The sequence below is a fragment of the Aedes aegypti genome, chromosome 1 (genome assembly GCF_002204515.2).
Source record: "Aedes aegypti strain LVP_AGWG chromosome 1, AaegL5.0 Primary Assembly, whole genome shotgun sequence".
Taxonomy (NCBI): Eukaryota; Metazoa; Arthropoda; class Insecta; order Diptera; family Culicidae; genus Aedes; species Aedes aegypti.
The window spans coordinates 187191051-187210969 of NC_035107.1; the positions used below are offsets into that span (position 1 = coordinate 187191051).

Sequence of the window (19919 nt, forward strand, 5' to 3'; positions counted from 1 at the left end):
GTTTCCATTCGAGTAGAAAGAAGACGCCTAGTGGCCGTTAGCAGCACCTCAGTGAACTTTTATAGTGCTTTTGCCGGTATTGCCGTTTCCCGCCGAGCATAGTGACTACTGTACAGCAACTGGCCGTTTTTCTCCACCGTTCCAATTCCAACGGAAATCGCGAACCTGCTCCAACAGCCATTACTGAAAATAAGATATATCCATAACTATCCCCTTCCGCCTTTTTGAAAAATTTTAACAAAAGTGAAATTTATTTTTTTTTCCAGCATAATTAGTATTACAGTGAGCATTCGCTCGTTGGGGTTCCGCTACATGGAATGACTCGATGGTTGGGTGTTCGCTGATTGGAATAAAAACAACCTAAAAGCACTCGAATGTCAAATTAAGATGTCATACTGACTTGACGTTTGGTCACCCCACCATAAAAAAAAAGATCATAAAAATTCAATCAAAGTCCTACTCTAAGAATCGTGTGTAGTTGCATTCTGAAACAATACATATCTTCATGTTGGAGCCCACTGGTTTAATAAAAAAATATCGTACATGTTATCTATACATACGATTTGTTTCTGTCGTTTACATTGTTTAAAAAATACTCTCCAATCACTATGGGAGTAAACGCATTCTACGGATCATTGGTGTTCGGGAGAAGCAACACACAAGTCCCATACATTTCATTCATTCCTTGCGTGTCATCGCGTTGAAGACCTACGGACGGAAACACGCCAGCTCCCTCGAACTAGATATACTATTCTACAGTTTAAGCGGTAGGGCTATTATTGGAAGATCCGTTCTATTCTAGTGGCACCTATCGTTGACGATGTCGCCGTTGTTTGGGGGCGAATCGTAGTGCATTGTAAACTGTAACAAATGCTATGATCACGCCACGCTCTTGTTCCTACTTTTTTCTGCATGGCTGCACTATTTCTGTACAATTACTAGGTATGCTTGTTTTTAAACCTTTTTTTTTCCTGATTCATCGGTCGGTGTATGTGATATGCGGTAAGCCTTTATGCATTCATTATCCAATTTAGGTTTCACGCCGCAATCAATCAAAAATACCCGAGGCTACATTGGACTATGATTGTGTGCTGCAGTGCACAGAGGTCCAATCCGAAAAAACGTAAATTTACATACTTTAAACATAGTTCTAGTGAAAAAGGTTAACATTTATGTACTACGTCATATCCAAAAGACATAGAGCTATTTTAACAAACAAAATATCTAATTCAGTTTGGATCGTGATTAGATTTACAATGCTTTAAGGTGAAGATGAATCGAAGCCAAACTTCAAATTTTCAAGAGCACGGATCTCGATAACCAAACACCCGTTTGAGCTGAAAACCTAATCGATTGGTCACCACAAGCTAGTGACCAATCGATTAAGTTTTTAGCTTAAATGGATGTTTGGTTCTCCAGATCCGTGCTCTTGAAAATTTAAAATTTGACTTCGATGCATCTTCACCTTAAAGCATTATCTTTTATCATTCTGCCCAAAAGTTGAAATACCTATGTTATGCTTTTGAGTAAAAATGATACGATTTTTTTCACGTTTGAACCACTATTCTCCAGACTTCCAACTGTTTATTAGGTCGTGATTTATGGAACCTTTGGATGCAACCCCCTCACAAAGTGGATCGTTATCATAGCTTTTTCCACATAAAAGCGCCAATTTGAACTGACTTTGTTCTGACATTAATCGAGTTGGACGCTGTGGTTGTTTGAATGACTTGTGACTTAATCCTCGGGATTTTATTCGCTGCGTTTTAGCTTTGGACAGCTTTGAGGTGGCCGAGATTCCACTCGTACCTGTGGCCGTGGTTACGAGTTCGTGTCAAGAAGTGATGTTTTATCAACCGATAGGGATAGCTTACAGGCGAGAAAGTGAATTATTTCGACTTTGCGAGTTGTTGGAGCCTAGGGTACTTTGAAGCTAATCGATCACAAGTCAGTCAATCGTGCCAGGGCGGAAGCACTCCGTTATATATTTTTTCGATCACCACCCAACTTCATAGCGGTATTTTCCGCAATGAACGTATCGCTTCTGTCCATACGAAGAAAGCAGCAACGATGAAAACAATCCCGCGCTGTATTACCCTCCAAATGTTGATTATAAGCAACCGACTATTATAAGGGCTGGGAACAGGCCAAGTGTGTAGCTATAAATTTGCAATTTTGATTGAAGCTTCAGACATGCAGCGGATTTGGCTCCATCAAATTTGAGTCTTGTAAACATGCCAGACCTTTTTAGTGGTCGATGCAAATGCACTATGCATTCTAATCGATAGACGGTCTTTTTCTTGCCATCCATTTATATATTTCTTGAATCTTTTCAAGGAATCAGTCGTGATTACGTAATTGGACTGGTTTGTACATGACATAGATCAATTTTCTGAAAAAATACATGATACATGCTCTATGTGACAGAACGACATAATGTAGTAAATAGTGTATTTTGAATATTTTTTTATTACTTCGGGTGCCCTTTTTCTATAACTAGTTACATTTGCACAATAAATAAAAATGTCTAATTGCATATCATGCAATGTGAAATTTGGAAGAAAGGTATATTTTGACCATAAATACTATTTTAGTTACAGGAATTAAGGTGATTGTAAAACGAAGCCAAATTTTGAATTTTCAAGTGCACAAGACGAAATAACCTGATAACAGTTCGCCTTGAAAACCAATCAAATTGCTTGCTTGCTGGTGGTGACTAATGGGATAGATTTTCAACGCGGAGCGCTGTTTGGTTCTCAAGTCTTGTGCTCTTTAAAATTTGAGGTGTGGCTTCATTCTATAATCACCTTAATGTGACCTGTTTATAAATTCTTCATATAACAGCGAAAAACAGGACAAAAGTTTAGTACATAACTCATTAATCATTGTACCTGGTACATAGTTACATCGATCGTTTGTGTCATTTTAAACAATCAAGTATTCAAAACTGATGGTTCCATTTTAAACGAAGTGACGTATACTAAAAATTATGAATAGCATATTTTGCTGAAAAGATTTATGTTGTTTTTGGTATTTTTTTAGCTTTACGATTTTCTATATTATTTTTGTCAATGAAAAAATGTTCAAAAACATCACAATAGAGGATAATCTATAGAATCAGTTCAAAATTTATGAGATTTTTTTTCCAAATTGTATTGATTACTAAAACAGTTCAACTAAAAGGTACAAGGTAATCCAATCTACTTCTTTTGTTTCTCTATTAAATCATTGTCTCGGGTTCTTGATCACCCCAAACTTCCAAGATCCTGCTCCACTTGGTCAAACCACCTAGCTCGTTGCGCTCCTCTTCGTCTTGTACCGGCCGGCTTCGAGGTGAACACCATTTTTGCGGGATTTTTGTACGGCATTCTTACAACGTGTCCCGCCGATCGTACCCTTCCAGCTTTGGCGACTTTCCGGATACTGGGTTCACCGTAGAGTTGCGCAAGCTCGTGGTTCATTCTTCTCCTCCAAAAGCCATTCTCACATACTCCGCCAAAGATCATCCTAAGCACACGTCGTTCAAAAACTCCTAGCGCTTGCAGGTCCGCTTCGAGCATTGTCCACGCCTCATGCCCGTAGAGAACTACCGGTGTTATCAGCGTCTTGTACATGGTACACTTAGTACGGAGATGAAAGTGGACTGGCTGAAATTATTGTTGAAGCCCGCCCGTTTCATAACACCTTCTAGCGCAATATTGAACAGGAGGCAGGAAAGACCATCGCCTTGTCGAAGTCCTTTGCGCGTTTAAAACGGGTCCGATAACACACCCGATATCTTCACACAGCACTGTACACTATCCATCGTTGCCTTGATCAGTCTAGTCAGTTTCGCGGGAAAACCATAGGCCGCTTTCAAATCGATGAATATGTGGTGCAGACTCGCGAATTAATATTCACGACACTGTTGAAGGATCTGCCGCAACATAAAGGTTTGGTCTGTTGTCGATCGCCCGTCCACAAAACCGGCTTTATATCTTCCCACAAATCTGCTTACCAGTGATGGCAGAAGATGATCTGAGGAAGCACTTCATAGGCTGCGTTGAGAATGGTGATCACTCGATAGTTCTCACATTCTAACGTGTCACCCTTTTTGTATATTAGATATATTACTCCCTCTTTCCATTCCTCCGGTAGCTGTTCTGTATCCCAGATCCTGGCTATCAATCGGTGCAGACGGCCTACTTTCCTGCACTGAAGTATGCAGTGCGAGAAAAGTCATTACGCAACTGAAACCAGTGCTGTAATGATTCGTTACGCAACGCTTTCTTATTACGCAACTGTTTTGAGTTGCGTAATGAATCATTACACGATAATTTGTTAGAAATTGTAAAATAATGTGTTCTTCAACGAAATTGCAAAAATGTTGTACGTAACTCGTTGCAGAACTCGATTTTTACAGTACTCGTAGTAATTATCCTACTCGGCAAGCCTCGTAGGAAAAATTTACGACTCGTGCTGTAAAAATCATCATTCTGCAACTTGTTCCGTAAACTACTATTTCTCATTTTATATAATTATAAATTTATTCCTGCTATATGTATAAAAACTATGAGAATATAAAAATAAAGCATTTATTTTGACTTTTTTCAATATGAACCGAATATATGTATACCTCAATAAGTTCTCAATTTGCTCTCCATGATAGCATAAACAGTTTTAAATTTGCTGTAACTGATAGGAAAAATAGTTTTCCTTTTGATTTCATGGGAACTCTCAGTTTTGATATATTTACCGTTAAAACGACTAAAATGATAACAAACTGAGTTATCAGAATTCGCGGCATCACAACTTCAAAATTAGTTTTCAATATGATCTCAAGCTTTGCTCGGGTAGCCAACCTGTCCGGATGCATTTTAATAAGTTCCGCTCTAATATCGTCTTTTCCAGCGGCTTTGTTGTTCTTGAGCTGTTTGATGGCATCCTTAACTTCACCTATTGTGGAAGTTGGCACGTCGTCCTCATCCGCCGTACTGATGAAGCCATTCATCATGCTGCTTTGGTCTTCCTCCTCTGTGCCATTCAGGTGTTCATCGTAGTGCTACTTCCACCTTTCAATCGCTTAACGTTCGTCCGTCAAGATACCTTCATTCATATCTCATATATCATATTCGATTACCATTTTCAATTGATTTGGGACTAATTTGAGGTTTTGTCCTACCTTTCTATGGTAGCGCGCCACCGTGCACCCGTGGACCAAAACGTTTTGGATAATCAATTTTGAAACTGTTCTTCCCAAAAATGGATAATAATGGACTTCTATCAGAATAAAGTCTATTCAGCGAAACTTCAAGGGTACACTGTGTAGTATTAATATTTTCAACTGGTTCAGTTTTCCTAGAAATATTGGAAGTGGATTGGTCGAATTTTTGCTCCACACTACTCTATGAGGGAGGTATGCTGGAAACGAGTACCGTAATCGAAAGTAACTTTGATCAGCGGGGAAACATTGATCGGAACGACTCATCTCGTAAGTTCGAATGAACATTTATCGATAAAACATTTTCAAAGCATGAATGGTGCTTCCCTCTCTTATAGTCATGAGCTAATAAAAATTAAAGTTTTTGTGAAAATTGCGTTTCGAAACAATGATTTTTGTCATTACGGATGACGCTACCGAAGATTCATGTCTGACATAAGTTCTGCAAACCATATTAGCAGGGAAAATGCGATTGTTACTAAAAATGGAATTGCTGAAAACGTTACGTTGTCAAAACTTCCTTGAATATTTTTAATTAGGCAACAATAACAAATTTCTATTAGGGATGTAGAATTCCCTTAGGAAATTGCCTACCTTTAGGCGTATTCCGCGGTTCAATGTATTTTTAATTTTGAAATAACTCAAAGACTAAATGACTTGTAAAAGTTTGGCCTTCATATTCGGATGCAGGAGTCATGATTTAAGTAAGTAACGATATTTACAATATTACCGAACGTTGTTTACATGGGTGATCAATGTTACCCCAAATCAGCAGAATAAAAATATCACTTAAAACATTTTATAAAAGAAGCTTCAAACTATCGAAAAACAAAATACAAAATAGTCACAAGCGATGGGTGCCAGTACTTGTGGTCGGTCACGCCGCAACGACATTTCCCATTCACTGTATGCTAGGCGCACTCAGTTACAGTAGCAGCGCAGCAGTGTGTTTAATTTATCTGTTTCTCTCCCAGCTAGCAGCAAGCAGCCCAATTGCTTTGATGCTCTTGCATTGGGCTGCGTGATGCTAGCTGTCGGCGCATCACATTATTGTATTACAATTTCTTTCCGTACTACCTCTCGCATATATAAGCGAGACCGTTTCAATGTAATGTTAGTTGTAAGTTGTAAGCCGTTATCGTTACCCATAGTATCCCTCATCGAGCAGGAGCACTGCCTCTCGGTGGTGGGCAATAAATTAGTAGAAGCAAAAGCTTGTTTGTTCGTTACTCGTCTGCCTCTTCGGGACCAAAGCAAAACACAACGTAGGGCCTGGTGAACCCTGAACGAAACAACTTGTTTTAAAAATAAAAAAATTGCAACATTCGCATTTTCAAACGAAATATTTAAGAACTATCCAAAAAACTGATCAATGTTACCCCGGATTACGGTACTACGTATGTTGGTCATAGTTTATACCATTGGAAGCGGTGAAGCCTATGAGTCTGAGGCCGTTTTTTATTTTGCACTAAGCTTTTAAACGTAATCGCTCCTGCTTACTTTATTGGTACAAGCACCATATCCAGAGCTTTCCAATTGGCTGACGATCTCTATTGTACAATTTTTAAAGCATTGTTTTAAATCTGTAAAGAAAAAACTGGCCATTATTTGATCATAATGATGCTGTTTATTTGGCTTCATAGATGAACTTGCCTGTCACGATCAAGCGCAATGAACAGTATTATACAACTTTTGTTATCATTTAAATGTCGTGACGTTTGACTGATCTAATTTGACAATACAGAACTAAACTGATAGAAAAGAGTGAACAAAAAAGACCGATGGAATGTCGATAGGATCATAATTGAAAGTGAAGCTTTGTTGCAACCCGCAACGGAAGGGTTGAAAGCATTCATGCACTAAATGGGAAACATGCGATGTTGTTAATTATTTGTTTGAGCTGTTCGAATTCAATAGCAAAACGATTGTGGTTTTTGAACAACGTAATTTAAGAAACCTCAAAATAAGTAAAAACTTTTTCTTAAGTTTTATACATGCCGAGATTCCGTTCTACTAAGAATAGTTACAGATAAGAAATACGACATAAATAAATATATTGAATAAATATATTGAAACCTTTTGTGAGGATGTCTGATTAAATCATTTACTGTTACCATTATTTTGTTGGACTTCCATCAGTATTCTGTCTAGGTATCGACATACTTATTTGCACGGCGAACGGATTCCGTAAGGCGACTGGTAACTTGACGATAATCAATTATTACGAATGGCGAAGCGAAATGCCTCAATTCTGAATTAGGCACCAGGGGCGTCCATATCGGTCAATCTCGATGAACATATTTTTGCGTGCTAACTGTACGATGCCGTTATTTCAGCCAAACAAACGACGAATTTATATGCCGTGGTGTCTGTTGATTTGACTATTTATCATAGTGACTTGAAATAACTCTCCATTACCTTAGTCTTTCAGTATAATCGATATTTGACCAAGCAATATTTTTTATCTTTCAGGAAACTTAATCATAATCTTGAACGCCATAACTATGTATTGCAACCACTGGACTGTTTGAACATCTTCAATTTCTGCTGAGCGGGTAAGCATCGATTTAGTAAAATTTAAAAGTTCATCTCTAGTCATTAAATCGTTATTTTATGATTAATCATTAATACCCGAAAGTATACTGTAACGCAATCATATATTGTGTCTATAATTGAACGGAATTTTTTTCTTAGAGGAACGTCGGTCTTTCTGGACTTACACTGCAAATAAAATTCATATAACAGTGACTTGAAAGGACTCGTGGACGAGTCGTGGTCATGGATATTTTTTTACCATGATTCAAATTCTCCGTGAAATGGTAACGATAAATCTGATTCAATTGACTAAGGCAGGAATAAAATTATGTTTACGTATCTTGTAGGAGTTGCATAGGTAAAGATTGTATTGGATTTCGAAAATTGCAGTATAGTAGAGAGAATTTTTCATTACTTCATCTAATTTTGGTGTACTCAGGACTTGATACATCAATTGGTCGATAATGCATAACTCGATAAAGACTTTCCCGGTAGCGTTGCCTGAATTTTCCAGGTTTTTAATATTGCTTATTGAAGGTATTTCAACTCAATTTCTAAACACTTGTTTTATTCATGAAAACAAATAATTCTCTAAAACAAATAAGTTCAATTTAAAAATAAAACAAAATCACACGTGTAGAAGCATGCTGTTTTTTTTTTTAAATTTTTAGTCAGTATGTTGAAGAATGTCATATTAGAGACTCTTATTAATATTATTAAGATTTGTTTTCAAGAATACATAACCCGATTAATTGGGGTATAAATGTTCAATAATTGAAGAAATATTTCAATACATTTATTGAAGTTTCATTCGAATCCTTGAGTCAACTCAGTTAGAGAAAACTTCGAAAAATGTTATCCTTGACTGTACTGAAGATTGAAAAAATATTTTCAAACACGGTTAGCAATATTGTAAGAAAAGTGGAACATTTTAAAGAAATTCATTATTTCTATGATGGCTTCAAACGGCAAGCAAAAGAATCGATGTTCTTTACTCGATATTTCTAAGACATAATGGTCCCTTTGATATCGGCACATGGAGATTTCACTGTATCTTGTTCTTCTGATAAAATTATAGCTCTTTTGTTTTTACTGAAATTTTGAATATATAAATACATTTTTTCACAGAGATCTCATGAGAAAATTCCTATCAAATTTTCTATTTTTAAAAACCATAACCATTTTGTAATTGATCCTGAAAAATTAACGGAGTTTTGTTAGAAGATGATTGAGATACATTTTTTTGAAAATGATTATTTTGAGTCAATCGTTATCACTTATCATACTAAGTTTAATCATTAGGGCAATTGTGGGTAAAATGACCCCCGCTCAGCTATTTCATGTTTTCTTGCTTATTAAGCCGACAGATTCTTTCTAAAATGCTAAGAATTGAAGTAAAATGTTTATGGCATGTAACAAATTGAAATATTGTGATGGAAATTAAATTTTATCAACGTTATTACAATATTTCAAATTTGTGAAACCCAAGCAAGAGAGTGTTTGTGATGGCTCCAGCAACGTGTCACTGTTAAAGGTGCTTCGAAGGAGGAATTTGGTGAGTTTGTTCTAATGCGTAAATATTACATTTGTCGGCCAGAACGTCTACCAAACGTATCGCGTGGCACTACCATTTCCAACAACATTCCACTACATTCCGTAACACCTAGAGAGGTCGTAGAGTTCTCTGCATCTTTCTAAGTAGATGTTCAATTAATCATTCTTTCCCATTCCATAGCTTGAGGTGGTAAATGACTGGGCAATGCGTACCATTGGTACTTCGTGTACCTGCAGGTATAAAATATACCCCATTTGTGGTCCTTAGCCTCTTGTCCAGTAACTCCTATCCCTACCTCCCCGTGGTGCCGCCTGGGATACGAGTAACCTTAGGGAAGTTCGGGTAATCAACATACCTTGGTAGTATACTGACAGGGAAGGGGGGCTCCTCTCTTCTGAGGGTGTAGCTTATCAGAGCGTCTGTTTTCCATGTTAGGAGCGGCTGATAATCGTTCTAGTGCCAGCGTGGGACTCTGTCCTAGTGCCAGCGCTGTGCACGATGATCCTCCGATGAGACAGGAGGTTGGTGCAGGCCTTACAAGCCAGCCGTAAAAATAATCGGTACAGGAACCATACAGTGTAAATTCGTACCGGAACAATCGGCATAGACCCAGACATTGGAAACGGACTAACGATTGGAAACTCGGATCATGGAACTGTAAGTCTTCCGAATTATTGAGGGACCGCAAGTGCGACATCGTAGCGCTGCAGGAGGTTTGCTGGAAAGGGTCGACGGTACATACATGTAGGGATGGTTATACCACCTACCAGAGCTGCGGCAACAGACATGAGCTGGGCACAGCTTTTACCGTGATAGGCGAACTGCAGAGGCGTGATTGGGTGGTGGCCAATCGACAACAAAATGTGCAAGTTTAGGATCAAAGGCCGTTTCTTCAATATCAGCATAATCAACGTGCACAGCCCTCACCTAGCAAGTGACGATCACGATAAGGACGCCTTAAACGCGCAGCTGGAACGGGAATACGACAGCTGCCCAGGCCATGATGTCAAAATCGTTATCGGAGATCTCAACGCCCAGGTTGGCCAGGAGGAGGAATTTAGACCGATTATAGGGAAGTTCAGCGCTCACCAGCTTACGAACGAAAACGGCCTTAGACTGATTGATTTCGCCGCCTCCAAGAACATGGCCATACGTAGTACCTACTTCCAGCACAGTCTCCCGTATCGTCTGGAGATCACCCCAAAAGACTGAATCGCAAATCGACCACGTTTTGATTGATGGAAGACACTTCTCGGACATTATCGACGTCAGAACCTATCGCAGCGAAAACATCGATTCGGACCACTACATTGTGGCGGTTAAAGTGCGCCAAAGACTTTCCGTTGTGAACAACATTCGGTACCGACGCCCTCCACGGTACAATCTGGAACGACTCAAACTACCCGAAGTCTCAACTGACTACGCGCAAAGCCTTGAAGCAGCGTTGCCGGAAGAGGGAGAGCTCACCGAAGCCCCTTTTGAGGACTGCTGGAATTGTGTTAAAGCAGCCATTGACAACGCAGCGGAAGGTGTCATTGGGTTCGTGGAAAGAAATCGACGGAACGATTGGTTCGACGAGGAGTGTCAGACGGCTTTGGACGAGAAGAATGCAGCGCGGGCGATTATACTGCGGCAAGGCACCCATCAAAACGTGGAACGATACAAACAGAAGCGAAGACAGTAAACCCATCTATTTCAGGATAAAAAGCACCGCCTGGAAGAGTTAGAGTGCGAAGAGTGCAGCTGTATCGTTTTCAAGAAACGCGTAAGTTCTACAAGAAATTTAATGCATCCCTCAAAGGCTTTGTGCTGCGAGCCGAAATGTGCCGGGATAAGAATGGAGGTATCTTGACGGACGAATGTGAGGTGATTGAAAAGTGGAAGCAGCACTACGATGAACACCTTAATGGCGCAGAGGAGGAAGACCAAGGCAGCAGGAGGAATGGCTTCATCAATACGGCGTATGACGTGCCAACTCCCACAATAGGTGAAGTTAAAGATGCTATCAAACGGCTCAAGAACAACGAAGCAGCTGGAAAGGATGGCATTGGAGCGGAACTTATTTAAATAGGCCTGGACAGGTTGGCCACTTGTCTGCACCGATTGATAGCCAGGATCTGGAATACAGAACTACCGGAGGAGTGGAAGGAGGGAATAATATACCCAATATACAGAAAGGGTGACAAGTTAGAATGAGAGAACTATCGAGCGAACACCATTCTTAACGCAGCCTATAAAGTACTTTCCCAGATCATCTTCCGCAGTCTATCGCCACTGGCAAGCAGATTTGTGGGAAGTTATCAAGCCGGTTTTGTGGACGGGCGATCGACTACAGGTCAAATCTTTATGTTGCGGCAGATCCTCCAAAAGTGTCGCGAATATCAAGTCCCTACGCACCACCTACTCATTGATTTCAAAGCGGCCTATGATCCCTTCGACCGCGAAAAGCTATGGAAAATTATGGACGAGAATGGTTTCCCCGGGAAATTGACTAGACTGATCAAGGCAATGATGGATAGTGTGCAGTGCTGTGTGAAGATATCGGGTGCATTATCGGACCCGTAGAGCCAGCAAAAGTAAAGTAAGTATGTAGAGAAACTACATGTCATCGCTTCGAAACTCGATTTATAGGCCAATAGTTATAACAAAAGTATTTCTATTTATTTTTGTCAAAGAAATTTAGAACGTATCCAAAAATTACTATTAATAGCCAACCATATTCACTGATTTTCTAATAGCGAATTCATGCCGCAAATATCACATTAGACTGGCCCAACTCAGTATGGGAGAAAAATAAAGTTGTATAATCCCACGGAGTGCCCCTCATAATTATTCCTTAGGGTTAGAGGTAGACTTCCTGAAAATTTCAGCTTATTTGGTCGCTCCATGAGCTGGCGCATTTGAATTGAAGTTAATATGGGATTTCCAGCTCAAACATATGGGAAACAGTCATGGGGCAGGACACTAGATCCAGTATTAAAATATTAATATATATTAATGATATTAATATTGATATTGAGAAGATTATCAAGTATGCATGGAGTTTTACTGTTCGCCTGTTGCCGGAGATGCCAGGGCAAATTGATTATTTATATGAAAAAACAAGTTGTGATCGTCAGATCGTGTGAGTAGGGTAAGTGTTCCCTTAGTTGTGGGTGTTCCTATAGTTGCGGTAGTGCCGTTTTCACTGATTTTATTCCATTAGCCACAGAACCGACACTGCCAATCGACGTGTTGGCTTGTTGAATAGTTGAAAAGAGCATCCAAATTGCTTGAAAACTGATGAAAAATCACTAAATTTGCTAAAACTGTTCTTGCTTGTACCAATAGTTGCGGTAAAGTGTTCCTATAGTGGAAGATCCCATAAGAAAACAACGGATACCACAACTATAGGAACACAAATTAAAAAAATACCGCAACTAAAAGAACAGCGTATCAATAGTGGAGGTATTATTTTTCACTGACATGCCGTGGATTACTGCGATGAAATCATTTTTCTCATTAAGTCAATGGTCGTTACTTCCCGTTCCAACATCAATATGTTAATTAAATGCGCTTCTTGAATTAAGGTGGTTAAATGAAGTTAAATCGCGCTTAGTACCTCCACTATTGATACATCTACCCTAAAATATATGAGAAAGCCGTCCGATGCAAATCCACACTGTTTGATGCCAACATCCATCTGGTAGTCTGGCTAGAAGGAGACTGGCACCTTGTATGATGCATCACATTCAGTGAAGCTCCATTGTCATCAATGCCCAAAATCTTTCTACGATTTCCGGGCCATTCCACAACTCGATTCCGATGTAATTTGGGCCCATTCACAAATTTCATAACGCTGAAGGGGGTGGGTGTCAAAAATAGTCATTTTCGGCGTTATGAAATTTGTGAATAAACCCTTTGTCTCCTATGGTATGTCAGATCGGCAAGACATACAATCCACGATACCTAGCCTCTTGTTTATAAACCCCCACCATTGACTTAAATTCAAGATACTTCTGTCAGATGTCTTTAGGAAAATCATAGGTAACTCGATGATATCATAAAAATAATATATATTAATCCGTATTAAGGGATATTAATACCAATATTAATGAGTGTCTTACCCCATGGAAACAGTAATAAATTTTCATTCATCATCTACTGTTTGGTTCAGGAAATTTGTTGGCCGCGTTCAATTGAACCCAGAATGTCAAAAATAATACTTGATACCATAGCGAACAATATTGTAGAAGGTTGTATGATGATTAACATTGAGAAAGTTGGTGTTTTAGCCATCTGAAGTAGATTTACAATACTGCTTAGTATTTCTGCAACATAGCTGGGTGGTAGCCACTAAGCGCATCATAGCCACCTATGACGTTGGGCGAGCTGCGGTACAAGGTGCATGCGTATAAGTGATTGTACGGGAGTGCTGATCTTAGCCTCACTTTCAACAACTGAAAGGTTAATGAAAATGAGCTTAAATCCTGATACAACCTTCTACAATTATGTTCATTAGGGTATCAACTAGTGTATTTGTCATTCTGGGCTCAATTGAACACGATCAACAAGTATACAGAACGAAACAGTGACAAAGAGTCAATTTTCAATATATTTGAAACGAATATCCCATACAAACTTCGAATTCAATGCGCCAGGTGGTGGCGCAACCAATTGAGTTGATATTTTGAGAGACCTTTTTTCTTACCTTAAAGCCTGATTCGCTGCTGACAAGTAATTTCTCGGCCTATCTTGATGCATGGGAAATTTCTGCAAGGAATCGATCAAGAATGCGCTTTTTTCTGATCGCAGTACGCAGTTGAAAAGGACTGTCAGTTCAAATGGGAGTCGCTGTAGAAAATTTCTGCAAGGAATCGGTGAGAAATTTCTTTAGCGATTCCTTTTTAGTAGCAAATCAGGCTTAAGGCACATATGTAAGGGGTGCCCCGTTGAATTTTACAACTTTTTTGTTTAAGAGCCAGTCTAATATCACATGTATAGGGATACAAATCGAAGGTTTTGCTTAGGTTTTTAGTTGAAAAAATTTGAGTGTTATCCAAAATTTCTATTTCTTCTCAAACGTGTTCACTGGACACGTACAATCCAGTTTATGCCGAACTACATGTCATCGCTTTGAAATTTTATTTGTGGCCAAACAGGTGAAAAAATATAATTTCTTGATAGAACCACACAGTACCAAAAAATAATGTGATTTACGTCTTTTGGGATGCACATAAAAGAAGCGAGCCGAATGACGTAAATGTGTGTCCATTTTAAAATACTCTAGTGTCTTATCCGGGAAATGTCGATCACAGTTCCATCGTTTTCGTGTGCTTTAACATGTAAAATTACATTTTTCGTTCCATACATCTTCAAGGACACGTTTTTGTGTCGTTCCATCACTTACATCATGTGTCATTCTGTCATAACCAGAATTACGTCCAGAGTAATTTTCATTATTTTTAAGAGTGCATTGAAACTTCAAAGTTATAACGATTTGAGTATACGATCAATATGATCTCAAGGCAAAGATAATGTAGCATTTTTAGCACAAACAGGAAGTTGATTGTTTTGATAAGTCTCAAAACATCAGCAGTAAGAATTTGTGTACACCCAGCATGCGAGTACGATGCGCACCGACACATAACTTCTTGGTATCAAAGAAACATATACTACTGTCAACCAACACTTGATTTAATTAGCAATATCACTATCTCTGATCGATCAGTGAGTAGATAGTCAAAGCTTTGCTAGGCCATTGTAATATAAAACTCCACTCCTCAATTTACAATGGCACATTCTAACTATTCTCATTAATTTTCCACCAATCGTTGAACCCCTTCAAGCCGTTGATCCTGCCTGTATAATATATTTCATACAACATTGTGTTCAACATAAATACAGCCCATCCGATAGGCTGTTCAAATTCGAACAACAAACGAATTAGAACCCGTTCGATTAGAGGGGAAACAGCTCTATAATTCATTTTATTTAGGTTTCCGCTCGAGCTCCTTTCCTGCCTCATGTCTCCCATGTTCAGTGTATAAGTTTTTCCTATCGTATTCATAGATAGCAACCACTCGTGCTTTGTAGTTTCCGAAGCCCACCACAAATAGAGAATGCATTTCGTAAGCTTGTAGTAGAAATAGTATCACCATGAGCGAAAACGATTTTCCATTCATTCATTCATAGAATCGTAACAAGAGAATATACCTACTAGGTATCTTTGTGCTATTTTCTTGGTGGTGTTTCCTCGTAAACTTATCCAATTTACACTTTTCCACTACCTACTGAATAGGACTGTTTCCATAGCATTTCCCTAGTTGTTTTCGTTATCAGTACTGGTGCGTTGTGATCGGTGGCAATACAAGTGTTGAATAGCCTATTTCGTGTCTAACGTGGCCCAGAAAGTGTGCCAAATTTTTGGAAGAAATTTACATTTTACGATTCTTATGAGTTTGGGCGCAGTTGCATTCGTTGCAGTTGAATGTATCGGTCGTGTGTTCGGAATAGTGGCTAGTAGCCAAAACATCAGGGACCATCGTGGAAAATTGGTGGTCACGTGAGTTCCGCTGGGGTATCATATGCAGTGCTATCGTGGAGGCTGACCTACATACACACTTGCACGGTTTTGGAATGGAACACGGTGGCGAAAAGAACCGTGATGAAGTGTAATAAGATAAACGAAGGACAACAACGTGATGACGACCATGCTGTTGCAGGACAGAGTGACCATTGCTGCAGTGCCTCAACGACGAGTATTGCTGATTGAGCGATCATCAGTATTAACGCCATATTTGGGCACAATGGTGGTAACAGGGGAAGCAATCCGGTCAGTAGATATGGCCGAAAGTCGCTGTGGGAGCAGTAGTAGCAGCAGCTATAGCTACACCAGTAGCACCATTGGAGCTATGAATAGCTTTCAGCGATTTGGCTTGTACAAGTAATTAAAATTTATACATCAGTTGCTTACTTGCAGTCAAATTATGTTACCCTCAAGTGTTTGAACGGTTAAGTGTTTATATACTGCACCCATTTGTTCTAGATCCACAAATTATCATTTCGTAATTAACAGATATTCCAAGAGTTCATTGTTACTATGGATGCAGTAGTATTTGTAGACTGCAAGGTCGAGACAAGTCGGCTGTTCTACTTGAACTTGCCAGTTTGTTTGTAGATCGTTGTAGAATTGATTTTCGCACCAAAATATAATGAAACTACAATTATGTGTATCTATTACGATGAACCATAAAGAACGACTCGTAGAAGGTTAAACGCTCTCCTTGAAACATGAAGTTTTAATGTAGAGCATTTATGATTGGAGGTTTTCGAACCGTGGCAGGTCGAATTGTGCGGTACTATGGATCAATAAAATTGTTGAACAGAAACTTTACATGATAATATTCTCTTCTTTTTCTTCTATTTGAATGTACATTTTTAATAAATTTTAATCTGTTTACAAGTTTTGCAGCGAAAAACAGCCAAAGTTCCATATCGGTGGAGTGTTCTAGCTGTAAAAGCTGGATAATGTGTACCCAAAGTGATTTTGTGTCATTAATTATTAAAATCATCAGACACCATATTTGTAAAACAATGGAAAATAAGCAGAAAAATGTGAACACAATTACATTCAAAAACATAAGTTTTAATTCCATATTTTGTTGACATCGATTATCCCAAAGCAAGTGGTTAGCCATTTTACGAGACGTTTCAAAACAGCTGTTCGTCGCAATGGCACCAATAAGCCATTTTATGAGACGTTTCGGAACAGCTAATCGTCGCAAAGGCGTCAATTGACAGGAGAACTGGGATTTGGTATAATAGAATCCAGTATGATTTTTAACAACGCCTCATCTTACCATCAGGAGACTAGGCCTATCAAGAATATCAAAAAAAAAAAAAGATCCAAAAATGTTCGTTTTTGCAACATTACACATATTCATTGTATTAGCCTGTTACCCATATTGCACATAAAAATGCACTTTCATGATCAGAAATATTTTACTAAATACCGTGTACCCCCGCTAAATTGAACGATACCTCATGCAAACTAGAAATCCTTTATAAGAGAGATTCGCGGAAGCTGACACTTTTGTCAAAGTGTGAGCCAATCGAGCAGCGAGTGCTGTCAAAGTGTGAGCCAAACGAACATGCGTTATGTTTGTTTTGAACTTTTCTTGAGAAGTAATGTAATCCGTTTGAAATTATTTCGGTAAAAGTAATTTTGCACGAAGCAAAAATATGAAATATTTTTCTATTTTAAATTTTTGTCAATTCAATTTTTAGTTGCTGATGTTTTTAACTGTTTATTAGCTTGGATATGTAACTCAAAGATCTTTAACGAAACAAAATACACTTTTTAGCAATGAGGAAGTTATGTCCGTGTTACAATATTATTCTCGACGCCGAGCAAAAACAGCACTGCTGGTCTGTTGCCAAATTATTCCATTTTACTTCCGCCTATCTCTCTATAAAGGATCACTAATGCAAACCATCGGGGTTCATTTTTCACCATATGAACTACAGAAAAATGTGTTTCTGGTTTCCTCTTTGTCTGTTTTGTTATGATTCTGTGTTTCATTTCACGACGTTCCATTTGGATTTACTTTTTTTTATTTCTTTATAAGTATCATTCCAAACATTCATTGGCGTAGCTAGGATTTTTTTCGCAATAATAAAGATTTTTCCAAATGTCATAGTTGGCATAAATTTGCTTTATTTTTATCTGTTTATGATTTTGTTTCATATCTCTGCATATCAGTGATACTTGTAAACATCATTTTTTTACAGATAATATTCATTCTTTGTCCAATCAAGTAAGAAAATCCTTCAACAATTCTTCCGAAGAACTCACGAGGAATATCTCTTTGTAGTTCTTGCACGAACTTTTCAGGTAACGGGGATCTTTCATGTACTATTTCCGAACTTTCCAGTGCATTCTCCAAGAACGCCTTTACCAGTTTTCACTAAATTTCTGCTGGGACTTCTACGGAAAATCATTCCCGGGTTTAGTAGTTATTATTTAACATGTTTTTTCCTGGAGCTTTTTTAGACTTTCTAATCTGACCATATTTTTTTCGAAGAATCTGTATCAAATTGCTCATAAGAATATCTTGAGGAACTCCGAATTTTGAACATTTCTACATGAAGGTAAGCTACGTACTTATTACACATAAATTTTAATTGTTAGTTCGAAATATCTTCCAGTAGTTCATTAATAACCCTCTAATACCAAATCCCGTCTTTAGACGGGGTACACTTTGGAATTTTGTGTAATTTTTCTTAGCTCGGAAATCAAAATGATTTTATTTTTGGCTTAAGCCTTGACTCATAAAACGCATATAAGAGAAGTTTTATATGACTTTTTAAACTTTTTTGTATTTTTGAAAATTGTTTAAAAAATTGTATTGTTATATAACCTTTTAATGCCTGGGGTTCATTATCGTGTAATATAAAAAATCGTACCTTTTATATTTTCCTACAATCAACCTATCACAGAAGAAGAGCTTGGTGACATTAAAATAATTTCAAACCTGTTTTCCGCTAATTACACGGACAATAAGATAAAAACCTGAAAAAATATAAATTCAATATTTTTAGAAGTACCGTAAAAAATCGGTAACTAGAAGAGTTGAAGCCTCTGAAAAAAAGGATTGGGATGATCAAAAATAAAAAATATAAAAAAAAAAATCAAAAACCAAAATTCATATATTTGCGAATAAAAATAAATCATTGCCCAAAACGTGTTTAGAATTATTTTTGATATCTAAAAATGATATTTAGATCAAAAATAAAAATTTGGGTATTAGAGGGAAAATTTGTTTGGGATTTTCTGGAATTACTGAGGATTTCTCCAAGAAATAATACAAGGAATACTACAAAAATTGTCTTCAAGATCACCAAGAATGGATCCTTCCCTCAGATTCCTTCAACAAATATTTCAGAAAATCTCGCAGAACTTCTTACAAACCCTTATTTAAAAACGATAAGTTCGTAATTGTTAGAGCATACTGTAGCTATGCACTCATGCACTCATCATTACGCACAACACTTCACGCCAAATTATATGGGTGAACTAAGAGTACCAGAAGATTGTTCAGAACAATGATTAGAAAATAGAAATAGAAAAAAACGCTATATAAGACCAGAGCCGTAGCGTGGCCTCACAGCGCTCTTGGCAAACCTCCCGTTGGGCGCCCCTATGATGCAATTTTGTATGTGATTGAAGTTTTCGTTGAACATCCCAAGTAACCATGCGGCTCAAGCTATTATTCATGAATATATATGGTGTACATAAATCTAGCATCTACTGTATAGCTACCTTAAGGTGTCAAAAGGCTTCACAAAGGTCGAGTAAATTTTATAAAATATAACACAAAAATGCCTGTAGAGGGGCCCTTTTCCACTTTAAATAAACTTTAATTGTAGTTATACAGTATTGCTAGCTTAACGTATACCGTTATGCATATATTGCTGTTTTTGCTTGGGATACTAGACAATCCATAAAGATCCTTTTTAAAATACTAGGACAACTCTTAACCTTTCAGTCGTCGCGTGGTTGACCACCGCTAGAAGCATCACGCTGATGTTGTGTACGAAAAGCGAGGTTTTTTCAAGTGTGTTGTACAAAATACAACAGCGCGACTA

At 38.1% G+C, this 19919-nt stretch overlaps 1 protein-coding gene across 4 annotated transcripts in view; it reads left to right on the plus strand.

The window, feature by feature from the left end:
* LOC5569462 (tubulin polyglutamylase TTLL5) overlaps window positions 1-19919 on the plus strand; it is a 133439-nt gene that overhangs the window by 78421 nt on the left and 35099 nt on the right. For 3 of the 4 annotated variants that reach the window (XM_021855213.1, XM_021855223.1, XM_021855229.1), the window contains one exon: window positions 7673-7755. Coding sequence is in view for 1 of the 4 variants with exons in the window: in XM_021855198.1 (XP_021710890.1) it covers window positions 15974-16215 (242 nt within the window). In the remaining 3 variants the exon portion in view is untranslated. Of the gene's footprint in view, window positions 1-7672; window positions 7756-15611; window positions 16216-19919 lie in introns of those variants that run through there. The other variant, XM_021855198.1, reaches the window with a different exon arrangement.